General features: G+C 52.2%; 1 protein-coding gene across 1 annotated transcript; it reads left to right on the top strand.

The window, feature by feature from the left end:
- The first annotated feature begins 7,019 nt into the window (after positions 1 to 7,019).
- On the top strand, positions 7,020 to 18,784 carry alox5a (arachidonate 5-lipoxygenase a). The gene is made up of 14 exons (XM_007904532.2): positions 7,020 to 7,233; positions 9,457 to 9,655; positions 9,945 to 10,026; positions 10,265 to 10,387; positions 11,112 to 11,218; positions 11,612 to 11,784; positions 12,806 to 12,952; positions 14,632 to 14,835; positions 15,080 to 15,166; positions 15,651 to 15,829; positions 16,246 to 16,367; positions 16,872 to 16,972; positions 17,168 to 17,338; positions 18,553 to 18,784. Exons 1-14 carry the CDS (start codon positions 7,084 to 7,086, stop codon positions 18,730 to 18,732), a joined length of 2,025 nt encoding a protein of 674 aa, XP_007902723.1. The 5' UTR covers positions 7,020 to 7,083; the 3' UTR covers positions 18,733 to 18,784.
- Positions 18,785 to 19,484: the final 700 nt, after the last annotated feature.

Here is a 19,484-nt window from a genome sequence, read left to right as displayed (position 1 = left end):
TTGCCGATTACCTTGAATTAATTGATTAAATTAATTGGGTGAACATTAAGGCGCTGCGAAGGCAGGAGGTTCAGGAGGAGATAGTCAGATCGCGGGGCTGTTGCTGCTGCATTCCTCACTGCAATGGAGCTGAAGTGCATACAGCAGCTGCGCCGTCCGGAGGCCACTCTGTGCTACTGCAGTGTTTGCTGTACCTGCAGCTAACCATAAATTCTGCATCAATAATAGAACAACAACAACAATTTGGATTTACTCAGCGCCCTCCATGCAGGACAGCGTGTGAGAGTGCCGAACAATGGAGTAGCTTGACACTGAGATGGGGCCCAAAAGGGGAGATAACCGCACGCTACGCCGCGTGAAGGGTACTATGTAAATGCAAGTTGTTGTTGCTGAAGAGGGAAGTCTTCTGGTGCGATCTGAAGACGGGTAAAGAGGGGGCAAGACGGAAACAGCCCCGAGTTGTCGGAGGTGTCATCTTTCGGATGAGATATTGAACAGAGATCCTGTCTGTGCCTGTGCAGGTGGACATTAAAGATCCCATGGCACAATTTGAAAAGAGCAGAGAGTTTCTCTCTCCCGCTGTCCAGATCGACAACCAACCAGAAAAATGGTCACTCACTCCATGACTGTTTGTGGAATGTTACTGTGGGAAAATTGGCTGCCGCGTTCAACCACAAAATACACAGTCTCTGCACTTTACACTTTACAGGCTGACAAGATAAGAGTCTCTCTGGTGAATGATTTTCCACTGGGGTGATTGTGACTGGCTGTTGAACACGTCTCTCAGCAGTTACGAGCCACAAGCAATGCACAACAACGACAGCAACTTGGATTTATATAGACCCTCCATGCTGGACGGCGTCTCAGAGCGCTTTACAGATTCGGATCCCGGGACCAAGCCAGCGGGGGGTAAGGTGACCAAAGGCCTGGTCGAAAAGAAAGGTCTTCAGCAGAGACCTGAAAATGGGAAGGGAGGGAGCGAGACGAAGGGAGTGAGGAAGGCAGTTCCAGAGCCTCGGGGCAAAGTGGCTGAAGGCACGGCCGCCGAGGGTGGAGCAGAGGACTCGGGGGACGAGGAGGAGGCCAGACCCGGAGGAACGAAGGCAACGGGTGCTGTTTTGAGGAGAGAGGAGGTCAGAGAGGTGGGGGGGTGCAGAGGAGTGCAGGGACTTGAATACGAGGGTGAGGATTTTGAAGTTGATCCTCTCTGGGATAGGCAGCCAGTACAGTCTGGCACGGACTGGGGTGATTGGGGAGTGGAGCTTCGTGCGGGTGAGAATGCGGGCGGCAGAGTTCTGAATGAGTTGGATTTTATGGATGGTGGTGGATGGGAGACCGGCGAGGAGGGCATTAGAATAGTCCAGCTGAGAGGTGACAAAGGCATGGACCAGAGTTTCAGCGGCTTTTGGGGAGAGGTATTGGCGGAGACGGGCGATGAGACCGAGGTGGAAAAAGACGGCGCTGGTAAGGGACCGGATGTGGGGGAGGAAGGATAATTGGGGGTCGAACCTGATGCCTAGGTTGTGTACGGGTTCAGAGAGTTTTAGGGGGAGGTTGGGTAGGTGGAGGAGGTGAGAACCATGAGATTTTAGACGTTGACGAGAGCCGAAGAGTATGGCTTCCATCTTGTCAACGTTCAGCTGGAGGAAGTTTGCGCTCATCCAGCCCCTGAGGTCTGACAGGCAGCTGACAGAACATCAGGGGACTGGGGGTCGCAAAGAGAGGTGGAAAAGTAGAGTTGGGTGTCATCTGCATACATGTGAAATGTACCCCATGTCTGCGGATGACATCCCCAAGAGGGAGCATGTAGATCAGAAAGAGGGGGCCAAAGATAGATCCTTGGGGTACCCTGCAGGTGACTGCGTGAGAATGGGAGACGAAGCCGTTTATGCAGATGTACTGCTGGCGGTTTGTGAGCTAGGACTTGAACCAGGCAAGTGCGATCCCACTGAGGTGGATGACAGAGGAAAGGCGGTGGAGGAGGATGGTGTGATCGACTGTGTCAAACGCGGCGGAGAGGTCCAGGAGGACAAAAAGGCAGAGGGAGACCTGGTAACAGATAGAGAGGATGTCATTTGTGACTTTCACAAGCGCAGTCTCTGTACTGTGGGCAGGGCGGAAACCGGACTGGAGGGGTTCGAAGAGGAGAGGCTTGGTGGAGGAGAGAGGAATGTGAGAGGAAAAGGAGATGAAAAAGTGGTCCAAGATGGCCTTGTCCACAATGCTAAGGTCGGAAATGTCAAGGCAATGGGTGATGATGAGGTCAAGTGCATGACCACGGCATTGTCAGAGGTGCCCACTTTCAGATGATACTTTAAACCTCCGACAATGTAAATTTATGGGGAATTAACCCTTTATTTTCCCTTCAGATACAGTGGGAACATCCCTGTGTGCACTATATACATGTTAGTGCCCGCACACGCCAGCTAGGGCGCTCTTGCTGATCACGATGGCACCCGGTGTGCAATGTAAGTACACACACATAACCTCCTGACAATGACAACAACAACAACAACAACAAGATTCCATTTATAAAGCGCCTTTCATGTCAGGAGGACGTCCCAAGGCGCTGCACAGTTGGGTCATGACCCGAGCAGGGGGGAAATGGTCAGGGTGAGGGGAGGGGAGGGAGCGAGGAGGGGGGAAATGGTCAGGGTGAGGGGAGGGAAGGGAGGGAGGAGGGGGGAAATGGTCAGGGTGAGGGGAGGGATGGGAGGGAGCGAGAAGGGGGAAGAGAGTCGAGAGGGGAGCTGAAGGCTCGGTCAAAGAGAAAGGTTTTGAGACCGGCCTTGAAGGAGGAGAGGGAGGAAGCAAGGCGAAGACACTGGGGGATAGAGTTCCAGAGCCTCGGGGCTGAGAGGCTGAAGGCCCGACCACCAATGGTAGGGCGATTGGGACGGGGGACGTGGAGCAGACCGGAGGAACGGAGGGTACGGGCAGGTAGGTAGGGGGATAGTAGGTTGGAGAGGTAGGAGGGAGCAAGGCCGTGAATGGCCTTGTAGGTGAGGATGAGGATCTTGAATTCGATCCTCTGGGGGATGGGGAGCCAGTGGAGGTGAGCGAGGGTGGGAGTGATGTGGTCCCGAAGCCTGGTGCGGGACAGTACACGAGCTGCAGAGTTCTGAATGACCTGCAGCTTGTGGAGGGAGGTGGCGGGAAGGCCGGCGAGGAGAGAGTTCCCATAGTCCAGCCTTGAGGTGACAAAGGAGTGAACCAGGGTTTCAGCAGCGTGAGGGGTGAGGTAGTGCCGTAATCTGGCGATATTCCGGAGGTGATGGAAGGCGGTGCCAGTTGTGGTGCGGATGTGAGGGAGAAAGGACAGCTCAGGGTCGAACAAAACGCCGAGGTTCCTGACTGGCTTTGAGAGGTGGAGAGTGCAGCCTTGGATGCTGATGGTGTCGGCGCCTGAGGTGCGGAGGCGCTGATGCGAACCAATCAGGAGGGCCTCGGTTTTTCGCACGTTGAGCTGAAGAAAGTTGTCTCTCGTCCAGGACTCGATGTCGGACAGGCAGCTGTCAGGACATTGGTGGTCGTGGAGTTGAGAGTAGAGGAGGAAAGGTAGAGTTGGGTGTCATCCGCATACATGTGGAAGTTAACTCCATGTCTGCGGATGATATCACCGAGGGGGAGCATGTAGAGGGTGAAGAGGAGGGGACCGAAGACAGACCCTGAGGGACTCCACATGAGACAGTACGGGGGGTGGAGGAGAAGCCATTCGTCGAGACAAAGTGAAGACGGTGAGAAAGGTACAGTCCCCAGACCAGCCCCCACCCAACAGCTAGCCCCCACCCAACACCCAGCTCCCACCCTGCTTTTGAGCTCAGCCTCCGGTGGGGAAATCTAACTATCTACAATTATTCCCTAAGCATTTCAGAGAGTATAGAATTTGGCAAATTCTTAAAAACGACTGATATTTTGAGCTTTTTTTTGCAAGTTGTTTTCATTTAAGAAACAGCTTCAAAGTTGAGTGGATAATAATAATCCTTACATTTGATCCAGTGCCTTTCGCATCATCAAAACGTCTCAAAGTGCTTCACAGAATTTCCAACAATAACAGCTTACATTTATACAGCACTATAACATGATGAAGTGTCATGGAGCACTTAACAGGGGGTGCTTGGCGAGCTGGGGAGAGAAGGGAGGTCACTGTAGGCACGGTTAATGAGGAAAGTCTTCAAGTGGGCAATGAGGGGATAAGGTGGAGGGATTGAGGGAGAGAGTTCCAGAACCTTGGGGGGATGTGGCTGAAAGCACAATCGCTGATGGTGGAGCGGAAGGGATGAGGGACAAGCAGGAGGCCGGAGCCAACTGAGGAAAGGGGGTGGGTAGAGGAGTGCAGGTGAGCAGGTTGGAGAGGTAAGGAGGTACCAGGGCATGAAGTAATTTGTAAGTGAGTGTGAGCATCTTGAAATTGATCTAATTTACTGTAAGGTATAGTGACTGTGCATTTTGTAGGCGAACACAGCAACCAATAGGTGCACAGCAGTGCCCCACAAACAGCCATGTGGTAAGTATCTGGGGGATTGTTGGCCAGGACCTTCCTTTTCCATTAGCACCGCAAGGTTTAATGTCCACCTGAACAGGGAGGTGGGACCTCGATTTAACGTCTCATCCAATGGATGAGACCCTGGCAGTTTGCTGATGCTGTGCAGTGACTGGCAAACCGAGGGATGAGGAAGGCCGGAGCACTGACAACTGTAAGAGCTATGTCTGTTTAAGAGGGTTGCAGCTTCATTGGTGTGGTTTCAGAGCTTTATCTTTAATCGCCTCTTATCTTTGCTGTTATTTGAAGGGACTCAACTATCAGGAAGTTGTGTTATCTGAAAGATTTATCTCCTGATCTATAGACAGAAAACAACAGCAGAAAGCCAGCCAGTGCAATGTGAGGTATCTTTCGCCCAACACAGTGTAAGCTACAAGGGACAGATGTGGCAAATACACCTGTTTCAGCCTCACGCAGCGAGGGACACCCATAACCAAAGCCATAGCCACAGTTACAGCACTGGACCATCAGATAAGACATTAAACGGAGACCCTGGGTGAAATGGGAGTTCTCTTGTTTCTGAGTCAGAAGGATGTGGGTTCAAGCCTCATGTCGGGACTTTGAGCTCACAGTCTAGGCTGATGCTCCAGTACAGTACTGGGGATGGGGGGGGGCATTGCATTGTCAGAGGTGCCCACTTTCAGATGATACTTTAAACCCCCGTCTGTCTGTCCAGGTGGATGTTAAAGATCCCGCGGCGCTATTCAAATAGAGAAGGGAGTTTTTCTCTCCCGGTGTCCTGGCCAATAATCCACCAAATAAAATTGGTGACTGACTGTTTGTGAGTTGAATAGTATGCTCAAACTGTGTGAGATGTTGGCCTCCAGGTACTACACAGAAAAAAAAGAAAAAATCACGTCATGTGAGGAAGTTCTCTAAAAATGTACCCTTCTTAATCACACAGGATCATCACCCTGCATTAATATTCTGCAGGAAAGTATCTCAGGAATCAGATGGGCACGTGGGCACAAACATGATGGGGAAAGAGCAGGGATTTGGATAAGAGTAGAGAGCTCTAGTGTGGGAGTGAGCAACAGCACTGACACGATGGGTAGAGAGTAGGGAATGGGGTTAGAGTATGACAATAGGATAAATCGCGATATTAAATGTAGGTATTATGATTATTATTCTACACCCTGATAGTTGCTCTCGCCCATTTTCTGTGGAGGAAAAGATAAAGAATGCAAGTTCCGTCCTGCAGATGACCATCTGTAGACCTCTGTGTTATAACTTCCCCACAATAACACAACCGTTGCTGAGTCTGATTTCCACATCTCTTGGCTCCTGTGGCGAGGCTTATACTGTTATAAATAATAATAGTAATAATCCTTGCATTTGATATAGGGCCTTTGGGGTAATTGCTGGAATCTAACCAGCTAAAACCACATGGCTTGCCATTGCCATTGCTGTCTGGCAAGCTTTCCCGCTGCTTGTCCAGCTAGGACCACCCAACCCGTTAGGGCTTCGGCTGTCAGGGTTAACAGGAGCTGAGTGGGATGACTATCTGGCCCCAGTGACAGGTCCTGTTGAATCAAACCTATGTTTGTCCAACAGATGGCAGCATTGACCTTGAACACCAACAAGTGAGAGTGTCCTCATCATCCCTGAAGGTTATGGGAGGGCACAGGGTGCACAACCTGGCACTGGGCTATGGGAGAGCAAAGGGCATGGACATAGCCTGGCTCTAGGCTATGGGACGGCACAGGGCAGGATGGGCTGAGGCACAGCACCTGGATATTAGCATATTAGCTGAAAGCCTGGCTGCTGGTGGTGGGGTGGGCTGGGCGGGGAACATGAAATGAGTTGGTATTACCGTGCTTTCAATCACCCTGCCCTCAACCCTCCCCAATCCCGACGCTGCCTGTCCAGCACCTTGGGACGTCCTTCCGACGTGAAAGCCGCTATGCAAATGTAATTTTGTTATTGTTGTATCAGCTAGCGAGCAGTAATAATACTAATCATACTAATAATCATAATATCCATAACAATAATCTTCCCAGTTTCTGCCTGCCATTCTGCTCAGCTCCGTGAGCCCCGAGGGTCAAACGTGTCATCTTCTGGACTCACACCTGTAAGCATTCCTCGCTATGGGCATGATCAAAGGCAGGGAAGACTTAGGTATTGCTGACATTGCTGACTGTGTTTAAAGTGAGGGTGAGAGCAGTAACCCTTTGGTAGAGATAGAGGTAGAGAGAGCAGTTTGTGTTTGGCTTCCTGCCCTGACTGACCTGGAGGGAAATCAACATGTGAGAATTGTGTTAAGTGCAGATATATAAAAAGAAACGTTTGCAGAATGATATGTGATGAATATCTGTCTCTCCAACTCTAGAAACATATCACCACAGGGGCTGCTGGTGGGCAGAACAGACCGCTGAGATCCCTCCCACCTCCGGTCCCACCTCCCCTCCCCCCCACCACCCCACACACACGCACACTCACAAAAAGCAGAACTAAAACCAAATCGGAAGATAGTGAATAATGAGATAAGAGAGTGTGCATGGATGTGAGCAGTCAGTGAGTGTGGGTGACTGGCAGCGCAGATGGCATCCTACACTGTGACGGTGTCCACAGGCTCACAGTGGTTTGCGGGCACGGACGACTACATTTACCTGACGCTGGTGGGCACAGACGGCTGCAGCGAGAGGACCCTGCTGGACAAGCCGCTCTACGACGACTTCGAGAGAGGAGCGGTGAGCTGGTCTTCATCATTACCTCAACTCGGGCAGACGTCTCAAAGCGCTACACAGGGTTCACCGCAAAGTGTGGTGACTATGTATTTTCTGTGTGAACTTTTCTTGCGGTCATCTTTCTCCCCCACCCACCCCACCCATCCGTCGGCCCTCAACTCCAGCTCAGGGTCACAGTTAAGTGCCCTGGGAGGTTTGCTCTGACAAGAAAGGCGCTATGTAAATGCAAACAATGTAAACGCTATGTAAATGTATATATGTGTTAACTGAACAAACGCTATGTAAAGGTGTTACATTGTCTCAAAGCTCTTCCGAGTCTTTACTATAATGTGTAGTGACTGTGTTTGTAGATGAACGCAGCAGCCAGTTTGCGCTCAGCAGTGTCCCACAAACAGCCATGGAGTGAGTGACTAATTTAATCCAGGGATTGTCGGCCAGGTCAAAGGGAGACAGAAAGTCCCTTCTCCTTTTCAATAGTGCCCTGGGATCTTTAACGTTCACCTAACTGGGGCCTAGGTTTTAACATCTCATCCGAAGCACGGCACTTCCGACACTGTAGCGCATCAAGTCCTGACGTGGGGCTTGAACCCACAATCTTCTGATTCAGAGACGAGATGCGAATGATGAGCTGTGCTCACACTCATTTCTGCTTCTCTCATGTCAGCACTGTGGCTTTTTCTCCATTTTCGCTGGGGTGGGGTCGGGGGTGCGGGTGGGGTGAGACCTGCAACCCAGCACAGAGCAGGACAGAGATCAGCCCCTTGGCACAGACCGGGTGATTCAAACCTATGACTTTTCTGCGTGGCAAACTCGGCCAAGTTAGTTAGTCAAAAACTCCAACTCAAACCTTTCTAACACTCGGGTGACCAAAAAAAATACACAAATATCATACAGATCCTTATCACATCACTGAAATGTCATTGAATTGCAACCAATGTCTATTTATTGGGTGAACACGGCGGCTAATTTGTTCAAAGAAACGTTCCACAAACAGCCATAAAGTATACAATCCCAATTTTTTTTGTGTGGGAGGAGGGTCGGGGAAACACACATTAACGATCAGGGCGTATTTTTTCGAGTAGCACTGAGGGATCTTTATTGTGAATCTGAACAGGCACAGATCAGCTTGTGGTTTAACACCCCCTTCTGAAGGAGGTGCCTCTGATGACACTGTACACTGGAGTGTCAGCCTGGACAACCAGCTCACAGATGTGTGGCCTGACCCCGTAAGCTTCTGACCCAGTAGCCCTGTCTGACAAGCTTTCCCGCTGTTTGTCCAGCTAGGATCATCCTACGCATTAGGGGTTTGGCTTGCAGCATTAACAGGAGCTGAGTGGAAGGATTCCCTGCCCCCAGTGACTAGTCTGCCCTTCCAGTCCTACCGATGAGCCAGGCTGGACTCAGTTGTCATCAGCAGTGCCCTGGAATACTGAGGACTTGCCTGGCTCAGGAACCGGACTAGAAGCTGTCATAAAGGTTGGGCTTGATTCCAGTTCAGCTCCAGGGAGACACCACTTATCTCCCCACTCCTAACCCCCGCCTGAGCCAGGCTGACCCCAACGGACAAATTGTGGTTAGAGTGCAAAACACATCAGTCAGTAGCCGTCAGAGAAGGAATTTGTGTTTCAGGCCTGATCCTTTATTATAGTTTATCAAACACAAATGCACCCTTTTAACAACTACCTGACATGTTAAACTGAGCCCCCGTCTACCTGTTCAGCTGGACATTAAAGATCTCGTGGCACTATTGGAAAAGAGAAGGTAGTTTCTCTCTCCCGGTGTCATGACCAACAATCGCTCAAATACAATTGGTCACTCACTTCATGGTTGTTTGTAGAACACCGCTGTGCAAAAATTATGTTACTGGGCAGCCAGTCAATGAAGGAGAGGAACAAATTTCAGACAATCACACTGAGAATTAAAGGGGAGGTTAGACATAGGCCAGTGGCTGTGTGGGACTCTCTGTCACTATTCAGCTACCCTTACTTCCATAAGTAACAAACAATCCTTTATGGTTAACAAAGGCAATGGAGTTGGGCAGAATTGGGATGAGATGAGATTGGGGTGAGATTGGGTTGGGGTGAGACGGGATGAGATGGGGTGTGATGGGCTGGGTTGGGTGAGATGGGTTTGGGGTGAGATCTGCTGGGATGGGGTGAGATGTGCTGCTTAAGATGTGCTGAGGTGGTTTGAGGTGAAACCAGGTGACAGCAATGTCTCTTTCAGGTGGACACATATGATTTGACCGTGTCGGAGCTGATTGGGGAGCTGCAGGTGGTGAAGCTGGAGAAACGCAAGTACTGGGTTCACGATGACTGGTATTGCCGTTACATCACCATCAAGACCCCCAGCGGCGAGTACGTGGAGTTCCCCTGCTATCGCTGGGTCACCGACCAAAAGGAGATCGAGCTCCGGGACGGCAAAGGTCAGTGTCCCCCCCTCTCATGTTTATGCTGTCCCCTCGTGAAGAGATCGTCTCTAACCTCCCCACTGATTCCTCTGCTAACAATTCTGAGTCTGGGCAGTCCCCCTCACCCAAGCATTTGTCCTCTCTCCCTGTTGCCCCTTCAGCACCTTAAACCCCTTCGTCACATCCTCCTTGCTCCAGTGGCCCAGGTTTAGCTCAGTTTGTGTATGTGACTGTGGTGTGGGATGGCGGGGGGGAGGTGGGACTGGGGTCAGACAGTCCCAAACTGAGCATCTTGTGTCTGCAGCGAGGTTACCCCAGGATGACACCAGCCAGATCACCAAACTGCACCGCAGGCGTGAACTGGAGGAGCGTCAGAAAGCGTACAGGTAAGAGAGAGTGTGTGAGAGAGAGAGTGTGAGAGAGTGAATGTGAGTGAGGAGAGTGAGAGTGTGAGACAAAGAGTATGAGTGAGGAGAGAGTGTGAATGAGGAGAGAGTGTGAGTGAGGAGAGAATGAGAGTGAGAGAGATGTGTGTGAGAGAGAGTGAGAGATGAAAAAGAGAGTGATGAGAGAGTGAGGGAGAGTATAGAGTGAGAGAAAGAGACGGGTGTCGTTGTTGTGCAGGTGGAAGGAGTGGCACCCTGGCTTCCCCCTGAGCATTGATGCTCTTGCTCACCACGACCTGCCCCGGGACATTCAGTTTGACAGCGAGAAGGGCATCGACTTTGTGCTCAACTACACCAAGGCGTGAGTACCACTCAGGGGGGCAGGGGGCTGAGGGTTTGCGGGGTTGAGGGTTCCTCACACACACACACACATACACACACACACACACACAGATTTGGCTATTGGATGCTGTGGTGGGTGCTCTCCGGGGTGTATAATGGGACTGGAATAAAGTTAGGGTAGCGGACAGTGAGATAACCACATGAATGTGCCTCCCTGGCCAAACTGGCTCCAAAGTGACATGTTCGCCAATGGAATGTCGGAATTGAGCCCTCTGTGATGGTCTCTAGTCCGGCTCCTGAGCCAGGCGGGTCCACAGTATTCCAGGGCACTGCTGATGACAACACAGCCCAGCCTGGCTCATCAGCGGGATTTGGAAGGGCAGACAAGTCACTGGGGACACTCGGCTGATCACAGTGATTGGTTTCCATGTATGTCAGACACATGGCTGGTCACTGTGTAGGGTTTCGGTGTGTCTGCTGTTTACGATGATCAGTTAAAATGCACAGTCGAGCAATAGATGAGAAAGATTAGCAGTAGATACTAAGAGATATTCTGTTGCTGTGCGGGAGGAGGGAGTGAGGAAGGTATGGGTGGAGGGATTGATGGACGGAGGGAGGGAGGGCAGGGAGGGAATGGGTGAAGGAGTGAACGAGAGAGAGGAGGGGAGTGAAGGAGGGAGGGAGTAATGAGGGAGGGTTTCTGTTGCTGCTCTGTTGATAGTGTCTCTCTGTTCTGTGGGCAGCATTGAGAATCTCTACATCAATCGCTTCATGCACATGTTCCAGAGCTCGTGGAATGACTTTGGAGACTTTGAGAAGATCTTTGTTAGGATCAGCAACACCATCTCAGGTCAGTGCTAAGGCTGCCTCTGCTCTGGCTTCCTGTCAGCTTGTGGGTGTGGGAGGGGTGCTCCTGTCAGCCCGGGGGAGGGTGGGGTCTAGTCAGTCAGGTACAGCCCCGTCCCCCAGCCCTGCTCTGTGCCAGTTGGCGCTCATTGATCCGTTGGAATCCAAGATGGCGCCTCGTGGCCTTGGATCCGAGCGGTGTTGGGGAATTTATCATTCTTCAGGTTGGGAGACGGGAAACCTAACAACAACATGTGCGGCCAGCATTCTGGCTGACTTTCTCCTCCCCTCCTGACTCCATCCATCCCTCCCCTCCTCCCTTGCTCTCTTGCTCCCCCCCTTTCGTGCACAACATGTTCCTTGGTGACTGATCACCATGTATGTGTTTCTCTCACAGAGTATGTCATGCAGCACTGGAAGGAAGACTTCATGTTTGGTTACCAGTTCCTGAACGGCTGCAATCCCGTCATCTTCACAAAGTGCAAACAGCTGCCAGACAACTTCCCCGTCACCAGTGAAATGGTGGCTACCAGCCTGGAGCGTCAACTCAGCCTGGAGGAGGAGATCGAGGTCAGCCTGCCCCAGCACTTAGCACACCCCACCAAGCACCCCCCCACCACACCAGCGCCCAACCCCTCACGCCCAACACCAAGCAGCTCCCATCCAGCCCCAGCAACCTCCACCAGGCGCACAGCCTCCAGCACCCCCCACCCAGCACCCCCCACCCAGGTACCCCCACCTAGTATTCAGCACCCACCATCCCATAACCTCCACCCAGTGCCCAGCCGCCAGTATCTTCCACCCAGCGCACACCACCACTCCCCACCCAACACCCCCCACCCAGTCCCAGCCCCCTGCACACTAACACAGTCAACCACACACTCATGTCCTCACACACACTAAAGTGAATTGTATCAGGGTTATTGTTGGCCAGGACACCAGGAGAGATAAACCGCCTTTTTTTCCAAAGATCTTTAACATCCACCTGAACAGGCTTAATGGAGTTTAACATCTCACCCGAGGGACGGCACCTCTGACATTCAGAGAGTCAGTATGGTATGAGTTCCAAGTCCTGATATGGAGTGGGCACTCACAACCTCAGAGCTGCTGACTGAGCCAGGCTGAACCCTGAATAAAAGGATTTGCTGTGGACAAAACGTGTCCGTATCAACTGATCTTCACCTTGCAGCATGGATAACCACATTCCTGTACAAACAGTCACTACACCTGCCAGAATTGACTGCCTGTCTGGCACACTGTGGAGGGGAGAGCCCTGCCGGCTGCTGTGGGCCTGAAGTCACAGACAGGCTGGAGGTTTCTCTGGTCCTGGGGTAGGGACTCCAAGGAGTGAGCGGCAGGGATCACTTCAGAAATCGCTTCCTGGTAACCTGTCAGTGCTTACTTCCCCTCAATATAAAGAAAACCTTCCTGGTGGCTGTCCTGAAATTTCCCTTTGCAACTCTTAAACCTGGGTCCCCTTCTTCTACTGTCTCGGTGCGACTGAACGTACTGATCTGGGGTCACAGTGTAAAACAGTGCTGTGCTCACACACAGAGAATGATTAGCATGTAACATGGTGTTGTGCTCACAGAAAGGGAACATTTACCTGGCCGACTACCAGATCCTGGACGAGGTGCCTGCGAACTCCACCGACCCCTGCACCATTCAGTACTTGGCAGCACCGCTGTGTCTCTTGTACAATAACTCCAGCAATAAGTTGCTTCCCATTGCCATCCAGGTAAGTCTCAAACTCCACGGACTCCCAGGCCGCTCCTCCTCACTCATTCTCAGGCCCCTCCTCTCCACTCAGTGCCAGGTCCCAGATTTTACCTTCACATCTCCCAATGCTTTCTCCTTTCTGCCTCCGCTCAGCTGGCTCCAGCCTCCTGCTTGTTCCTCATCCCATCTGCTCTACCATCATCAGCCGTGTTTTCAGCCATAATGCCCCGAAACTTTAAGAACTCTCTCCCTCAATCCCTGCACCTTACCCCCTCCTTCCCCGTTTTCAGATCACACCTGAAGACCCTCCTCTTCGAACACAGTAGCCTCCTCCCGACTCAGTATCAGGCCCCGCCACTGTTAAGCGCTCTGAGACGCTGCCCCACGTGAAGGGCACTGTGTAAATGCAAGTTGTTGTTGTAATGCTTTTCCCCTACTTGCCTCTGTGATCTCCAGCCAATGCTCCCCTCATTTCCCCTGCTCTTCGCTCCTTCCATGCCATATAATAACTCTCGCCAGATGGTGCTGGGAGTGGACTGAGGGCTGCGAGATGATGAGATAGGTTCTTCAAAGAAATTTTCTGGGAAGTTGGTGGTGAGACAGACTTGCCAATAAGTGCAATCACATGCTTGCTATTCAGTGTGGGAGTGTTGAGAGTTATTCTGAGTAGTTACACTTGCTTTCGCCTGCAGCTACCACTGAAAGATAAAGGAGTTTCAGATCTCTATCACTGTCAACCGATATGGTTTGTGATAACAATACTCACTGTTCAGAGAGTCTTCAAAGCTCTTCACAGAACTGTAATAATCCTTGCTTTAGATATAATGCTTTATCACCAGGGCCAATAGAAAATTGCGAAAATAATTGGCAGATAGTGCAGGGAAATTTGACAAATTTTGCAAAAGATTGCAATGAGTTGATTGGTGCTATTGAGATACATTTTACTGTTAACGTACATTTTTTCACTTTATTGATAAAAACTAAACATGGAGAAATAACACAGATAGATGCAAAAAAAATTAATGGTTTCTTTAACAAAAAACTGGGTGGTGCACTCCAGGCAATTGGGGGGGAGGGGAGAGAAACACTCACGCAGACCCCAAGGGTCAAATGGTCCGTTTCCACCCCACACTGCATTTGAAGGGTTAGAGATCCACCAAACACCAGCATTGCTCGCCAAGCTCGCCAGTGTCCTGACTGCGGGGCAACAGGAAATCATCACCTCCTGCCTCTCAGGGTCCGCCATGGCACACAGACAGACAGAGAGAGACACACATTCACAGAGACACTCACAAAACTTTAACGTCCACCTCCTACAATGCAACACGCCCCCAGTACTGCATAGGAGCGTGAGCCTATGTGACTCAAGTCCCTTCTGACTCAGAGGCGAGATTGCTACCACTGCATCAGAGTGACGCACACTGTAAAGTGCGGTGACTGTGTGTTAGGTGAATGTGGCAACGAATTTGGACTCATCTATATCCCGTAAACAGCTGTGGAATGAGTGAGTGACGAATTTTATTTCGCGATTGTTGGCCAGGACACCAGGAGAGAGAAATCTAATAGTGCCATGGGACCTTTAACATCCACCTGATGGGACCTCGGTTTAACGTCTCATCTGAAGGATGGCACCTCTGACAGTGCAGCTCTCCAGGCCCGGATCTGACAGCAGGAACAATCACTTTTCTTGTTTTTCAGCTGAAACAGAACCCCGACCCGGAGACCCCCATCTTCCTGCCCTCCGACGACACGTATGACTGGCTGTTGGCTAAGATCTGGGTACGCTCCGCCGACTTCCATATCCATCAGACCGTCACCCACCTGTTACGGACACACCTCACTTCAGAGGTGTTCGGTGTGGCTCTGTACCGGCAGCTGGCTGCTGTCCACCCGCTTTTCAAGGTAATCGCTCTCCCCCCTCAACCCAAAATCCTCACTCCCTCACCCCAGCTTCCGCAGTCACGGTGCAGTGATGGTGACAGTGCTAAGCAACCCCGGCCTTCGCTGCCCTGTTTGTCAGGCTGTGTGGTGCTGTCCTCCTGGCTGTCAGTCATTGTGATTTAATGTCTAATTGCTTGTTGTGCGTGGTGGAGCGTGTTGAAGGTTCCGGGTGTCTAAACGCTTGTGTTTCCTTGCCCTCACACAGCTCTTAGTGCCTCACGTCAGGTTCACCATTGCCATCAACACCAAGGCTCGGGAGCAGTTGATCTGCAAGTGCGGGCTCTTTGACAAGGTAAACGGCGGCTGTGTGAGGGGACGGGCAGCGCTGGGCACCCATGGCTGAGCTCCCGAGCACTCTCATTCGGCACAGCCACCGCAGCCAGCGCCCGGCACAACCACCTCACCCAGCGCCCGGCACAGCCACCTCATCCAGCGCCCGGCACAGCCACCTCACCCAGTGCCCGGCACAGCCACCACACCCAGTGCCCGGCACAACCAACTCACCCAGCGCCCGTCATAGCCATCTCACCCAGTGCCCGGCATAGCCACCTCACCCAGTGCCCAGCACAGCCACCTCACCCAGTGCCCGGCACTGCCACCTCACCCAGCGCCCGGCACAGCCACCTCACCCAGTGCCCGGCACAGCCACCTCACCCAGCGCCCTTGCCCGGCACAGCCACCTCACCCAGTGCCCTCACCTGGCATAGCCACCTCACCCAGCGCCCTTGCCCGGCACAGTCAGCACTGACCCAGAGTCTGTGGGTGTTTGTGCACAGGCCAACGCCACGGGCGGGGGAGGGCACGTGCGGCTGATACAGAAAGCCATGGATGATCTGACCTACGCATCGCTCTGCTTCCCTGAGGCCATCAGGCTGCGGGGTGTGGAGAGCAGCGAGGACCTGCCCTACTACTACTTCCGGGACGATGGCCTCAAGGTCTGGGATGCTGTGCAGGGGTGAGTGGTGCTGGGGGGGGGGCGTGGGCTATCTGTAATGTGGGCCGGGGTTGGGACTGTGTGTGCGTGGATGTGGTGGCGGGGCTGTATGTGGGGGGTGTGGTGTGGGGGGGGTGTGATGTGGAGCGGAGCGGTGCATGGGGGTGGCGTTGTGTGAATGGGGGCTGGGGTGCGGTGGTGGGGCTGCATGTGGAGGGCTGTGTGCGGGGGGAGGCTGTGTGTATGGGGTGGCAATGTGCGATGGGGCAGTATGTGGGAGGGGGCTGTGTGCGGTGGTGGGGCTGTGTGCAGTGGCGAGGCAGTGTGCGTGGGGGGATGTAGTGGTGGGGCTGTGTGTGTGTGGGTGGGTTTACAATCGGTGTGAGTGCTGACGATTAAGATGAGGTCTGGGCTTATCTGTATCTGTATATGATCAGCTTTGTTACAGAGATAGTTAGCATCTACTACGATAATGATCAGGTTGTTCGCACTGACTCCGAACTGCAGAACATGGTGAAGGACGTGTATGTCTACGGCATGAAGAATAACAAGCGTTCAGGTACCGTCTTCTGTCAGTTATTAACAGGGTGAGGGACTCTATGTCCACAAGGCAGTCTGTCGCCTCTTGCCTCCCACGTGGATTTAACGTCATGATTTTGAACTCACAGTTTAGGCAGACCCTCCACTACAAAGTTGGGGGGGGGGGGTGGGGTGGGGGGAAGGTTTGCATTGTCAGAGGTGCCGTCCCTTGAATGAGACGTTAAACTAACGTCACCGTCCGCCTGGTCAGGTGGATGTTAAAGGTCCCACGCACTATTGGAAAAGAGAAGTTTCTCTCTCCTGGTGTCCTGGCTGACAATCCCCTAAATAAACTTGGCCACTCACCCCGTGGCTGTTTGTGGGACGTTGTTGCGTGCAAATTGGCTGTGTGAAGCCGTGTCGGGAGTGGGCACGTGGTTTGGCATGAATTGGTTTGGTAAGTCAATGTTGGGGTTCACGCCCTGATAACACAAAACGCTTTAGTCGGAGGTTTCCAGCCCTGCTCTTTCCCCTTGTGTCCCAGGATTCCCCAAAGCCATCAAAACCATTGAGAAGCTGATCAAGTACCTGACCATGATCATCTTCACAACCTCCGCCCAGCATGCTGGAGTCAACTTCGGCCAGGTGAGTGCGAGCACGAGGGTGAGCACAAGTCAGAGCATAAGTGAGTGTGAGAATGAGTGTGAGAATGAGTGTGAGTGTGTGCTGGCCACGACTTGGTTGCCAAACAGCCAAACTCTGATCATCAGGTGGTGCAGAGGAAGTGACATCAGTATGACTGGTGTTCCTGTCTCTCCGTCTCCCCCCCTCCTCCCGCAGTATGACTGGTGTTCCTGGATCCCCAACTCCCCACCCACCATGAGGCAGCCCCCACCAACCAGCAAGGGGAAGGTGACGGTGGAGTACATCATCGAGAGCCTTCCTGACCGCGGGCGCTCCTGCTGGCACCTGGGCGCTGTGTGGGCACTCAGTCAGTTCCAGGACAACGAGGTATGGATTGTGTTAGCGGAGGGTTGTGAGCACAGCATGGCTGCCGGTGGGGGAGGGGTAGTATGGTGGGGGGTGGGTGGAGGTGGCAGTGAGCCCTGAGAAGCATATTGTCCCTCTGCTCAGCGAGCACCGGCCTGCTCTATGTCCCCTGCCTGACCCACCCCATCATCAGCGGGCAAACTTTCAGTCATTCTACCCCTGCTCTCTGGGACTCCATCCCTACTTCACCCTCTCTCCTTTCTTCTTTTCCCCCTTCCTCCTATCACCGTCCTCCCTCCAACAATTTCAGGTCATCACAAGAGAGTGAGAAGTTAGGTCACAGTTTAGCCTGAGGGCTGTGAGAGTGAAACATCTAACCTGAGAGTTAGGTTTACAATGATTGGCTTCTGTCTTGTCCATGTTCAGCTGCAGAAAGTTGGCGCTCATCCAAGCCACGATGTCAGCCAAGCAGGCAGTCAGACTAGAGTGAGAATTGCACCCACATCTAGAGGAAGAGAAGTAGATTTAGGTCTCTTCCACATCCACTAAATGTGGAAGTTGAGCCGATTGTATGTGTGCATCACCCAAGAAGGAACATATAAATGAGGAAAAGGAGGGCCTGCAATAGAGGCTTGCAGTAACCACTGGGGCCAGTGCAAGGGCGGGAGGTCAAACCATTAGTGGAGATGAAATGGTGGAGAGTCAAGTAGGACGTGAACCAGGCGAGTGCAGTCCTGCTGAAGGGGGAGACGGGGGAGGAGGATAGAGAGGATGAGGAGGCAGAGGGAACCCTGGTCGCACAGGCAGAGGATATCATTGGAAACCTTGATGAGGGAAAAAGTACAATGTAAAGCATGTCAACCTGGATCACTCAGTATCACTCTCAGTGTTGATGGGGTGGGGGGGCGGTGCTGGGTGGATGGGTGGGGCATTGCTGCAGGGGAGCATTGCTGCAGGGGTGCACTGCTGGGGGGTGCACTGCTGGGGGGTATTGCTGGGGGGGTATTGCTGGGGGAGGCAGCGCTGGGGTGGGGGGGGCAGTGCTGGGGAGTGGGGGGCAGTGCTGGGGAGTGGGGGGCAGTGCTGGGGGGTGGGGGGGCAGTGCTGGTAAGGGGGAAGTGCTGGGGAGGGGTAAATGCTGGGAGGGTGGTGGGGGCGCAGTGCTGGTGGGTGAGGAGGCAGAAGAGACAGCTCCTGTGCTGCCGGCCAGACTGAATCTCTTCTTGTGTCGGCAGCTGTTCCTTGGCTCATACCCGGACGAACATTTCACTGAGAAAGAAGCAAAAGAGGCCATGGTGACATTCCGGCAGAATCTGCAGAAAATCACCAATGCCATCACTGAGCGCAACATCAACAAGAAACTGCCGTATTATTACATGTCACCAGACAGGATTCCCAACAGTGTGGCTGTGTGAGAGCGAGTCACACACTCACACAGCACCACCCACTGATAAACACACACACAGCCACACACACACACAGCCACACACACACACACAGCCACACAGACACACAGCCACACACACACACAGAGCGACATATACATCACACACACTCAAACACAGCCACACACACACACACTACACACATCAACATTTATTGGAGTCCTGCAGCTCAGTGGTTAAAGCACTCACCTCACAAGCTAGAGACTTGGGTTCGATTCCTGGCAGGTAGAAGTCTCGGGCAAGTTTCCTTACTCCACACTCCTGATAATAATCCCTCAAGAAAAGATATAATTTGGTCACTCAACCATGACTGTTTGTGGGACACTGCTGTGTGCAATTGGCTGCCGCATTTCGCCCATAAATACACAGTCAATTCACTTTACAAAATATTCTGTGAAACGCTTTGAGACATCTGGAAGACATAAAAAACGTTATATCAAATGCAAGGATTATTATATATTTTTATTATAACACTCAACAATACATACAACACACCACATACATCACATTCAGCAATATTGGCAGTTCATAGAATTATAGAATATTGCAACACAGAAGGAGGCCATTCGGCCCATCGTGCCTGTACCCGCTCTTTGGAAGTTCTGCCCAATCAGCCCCATTCCCCGTTCTTTCCCCATATTCTTGCAAATTTTCCTTTTCAATTACCTGTCTAATTCTCTTTTGAAAGTTGTTATTGAATCTGTTTCCACCATCCTGTCAGG

This window comes from Callorhinchus milii, unplaced genomic scaffold (genome assembly GCF_018977255.1).
Source record: "Callorhinchus milii isolate IMCB2004 unplaced genomic scaffold, IMCB_Cmil_1.0 Scaffold7, whole genome shotgun sequence".
Classification (NCBI taxonomy): Eukaryota; Metazoa; Chordata; class Chondrichthyes; order Chimaeriformes; family Callorhinchidae; genus Callorhinchus; species Callorhinchus milii.
Note: the sequence above shows the minus strand (reverse complement) of the source record. Positions and strands in the feature narration are given on the sequence as shown.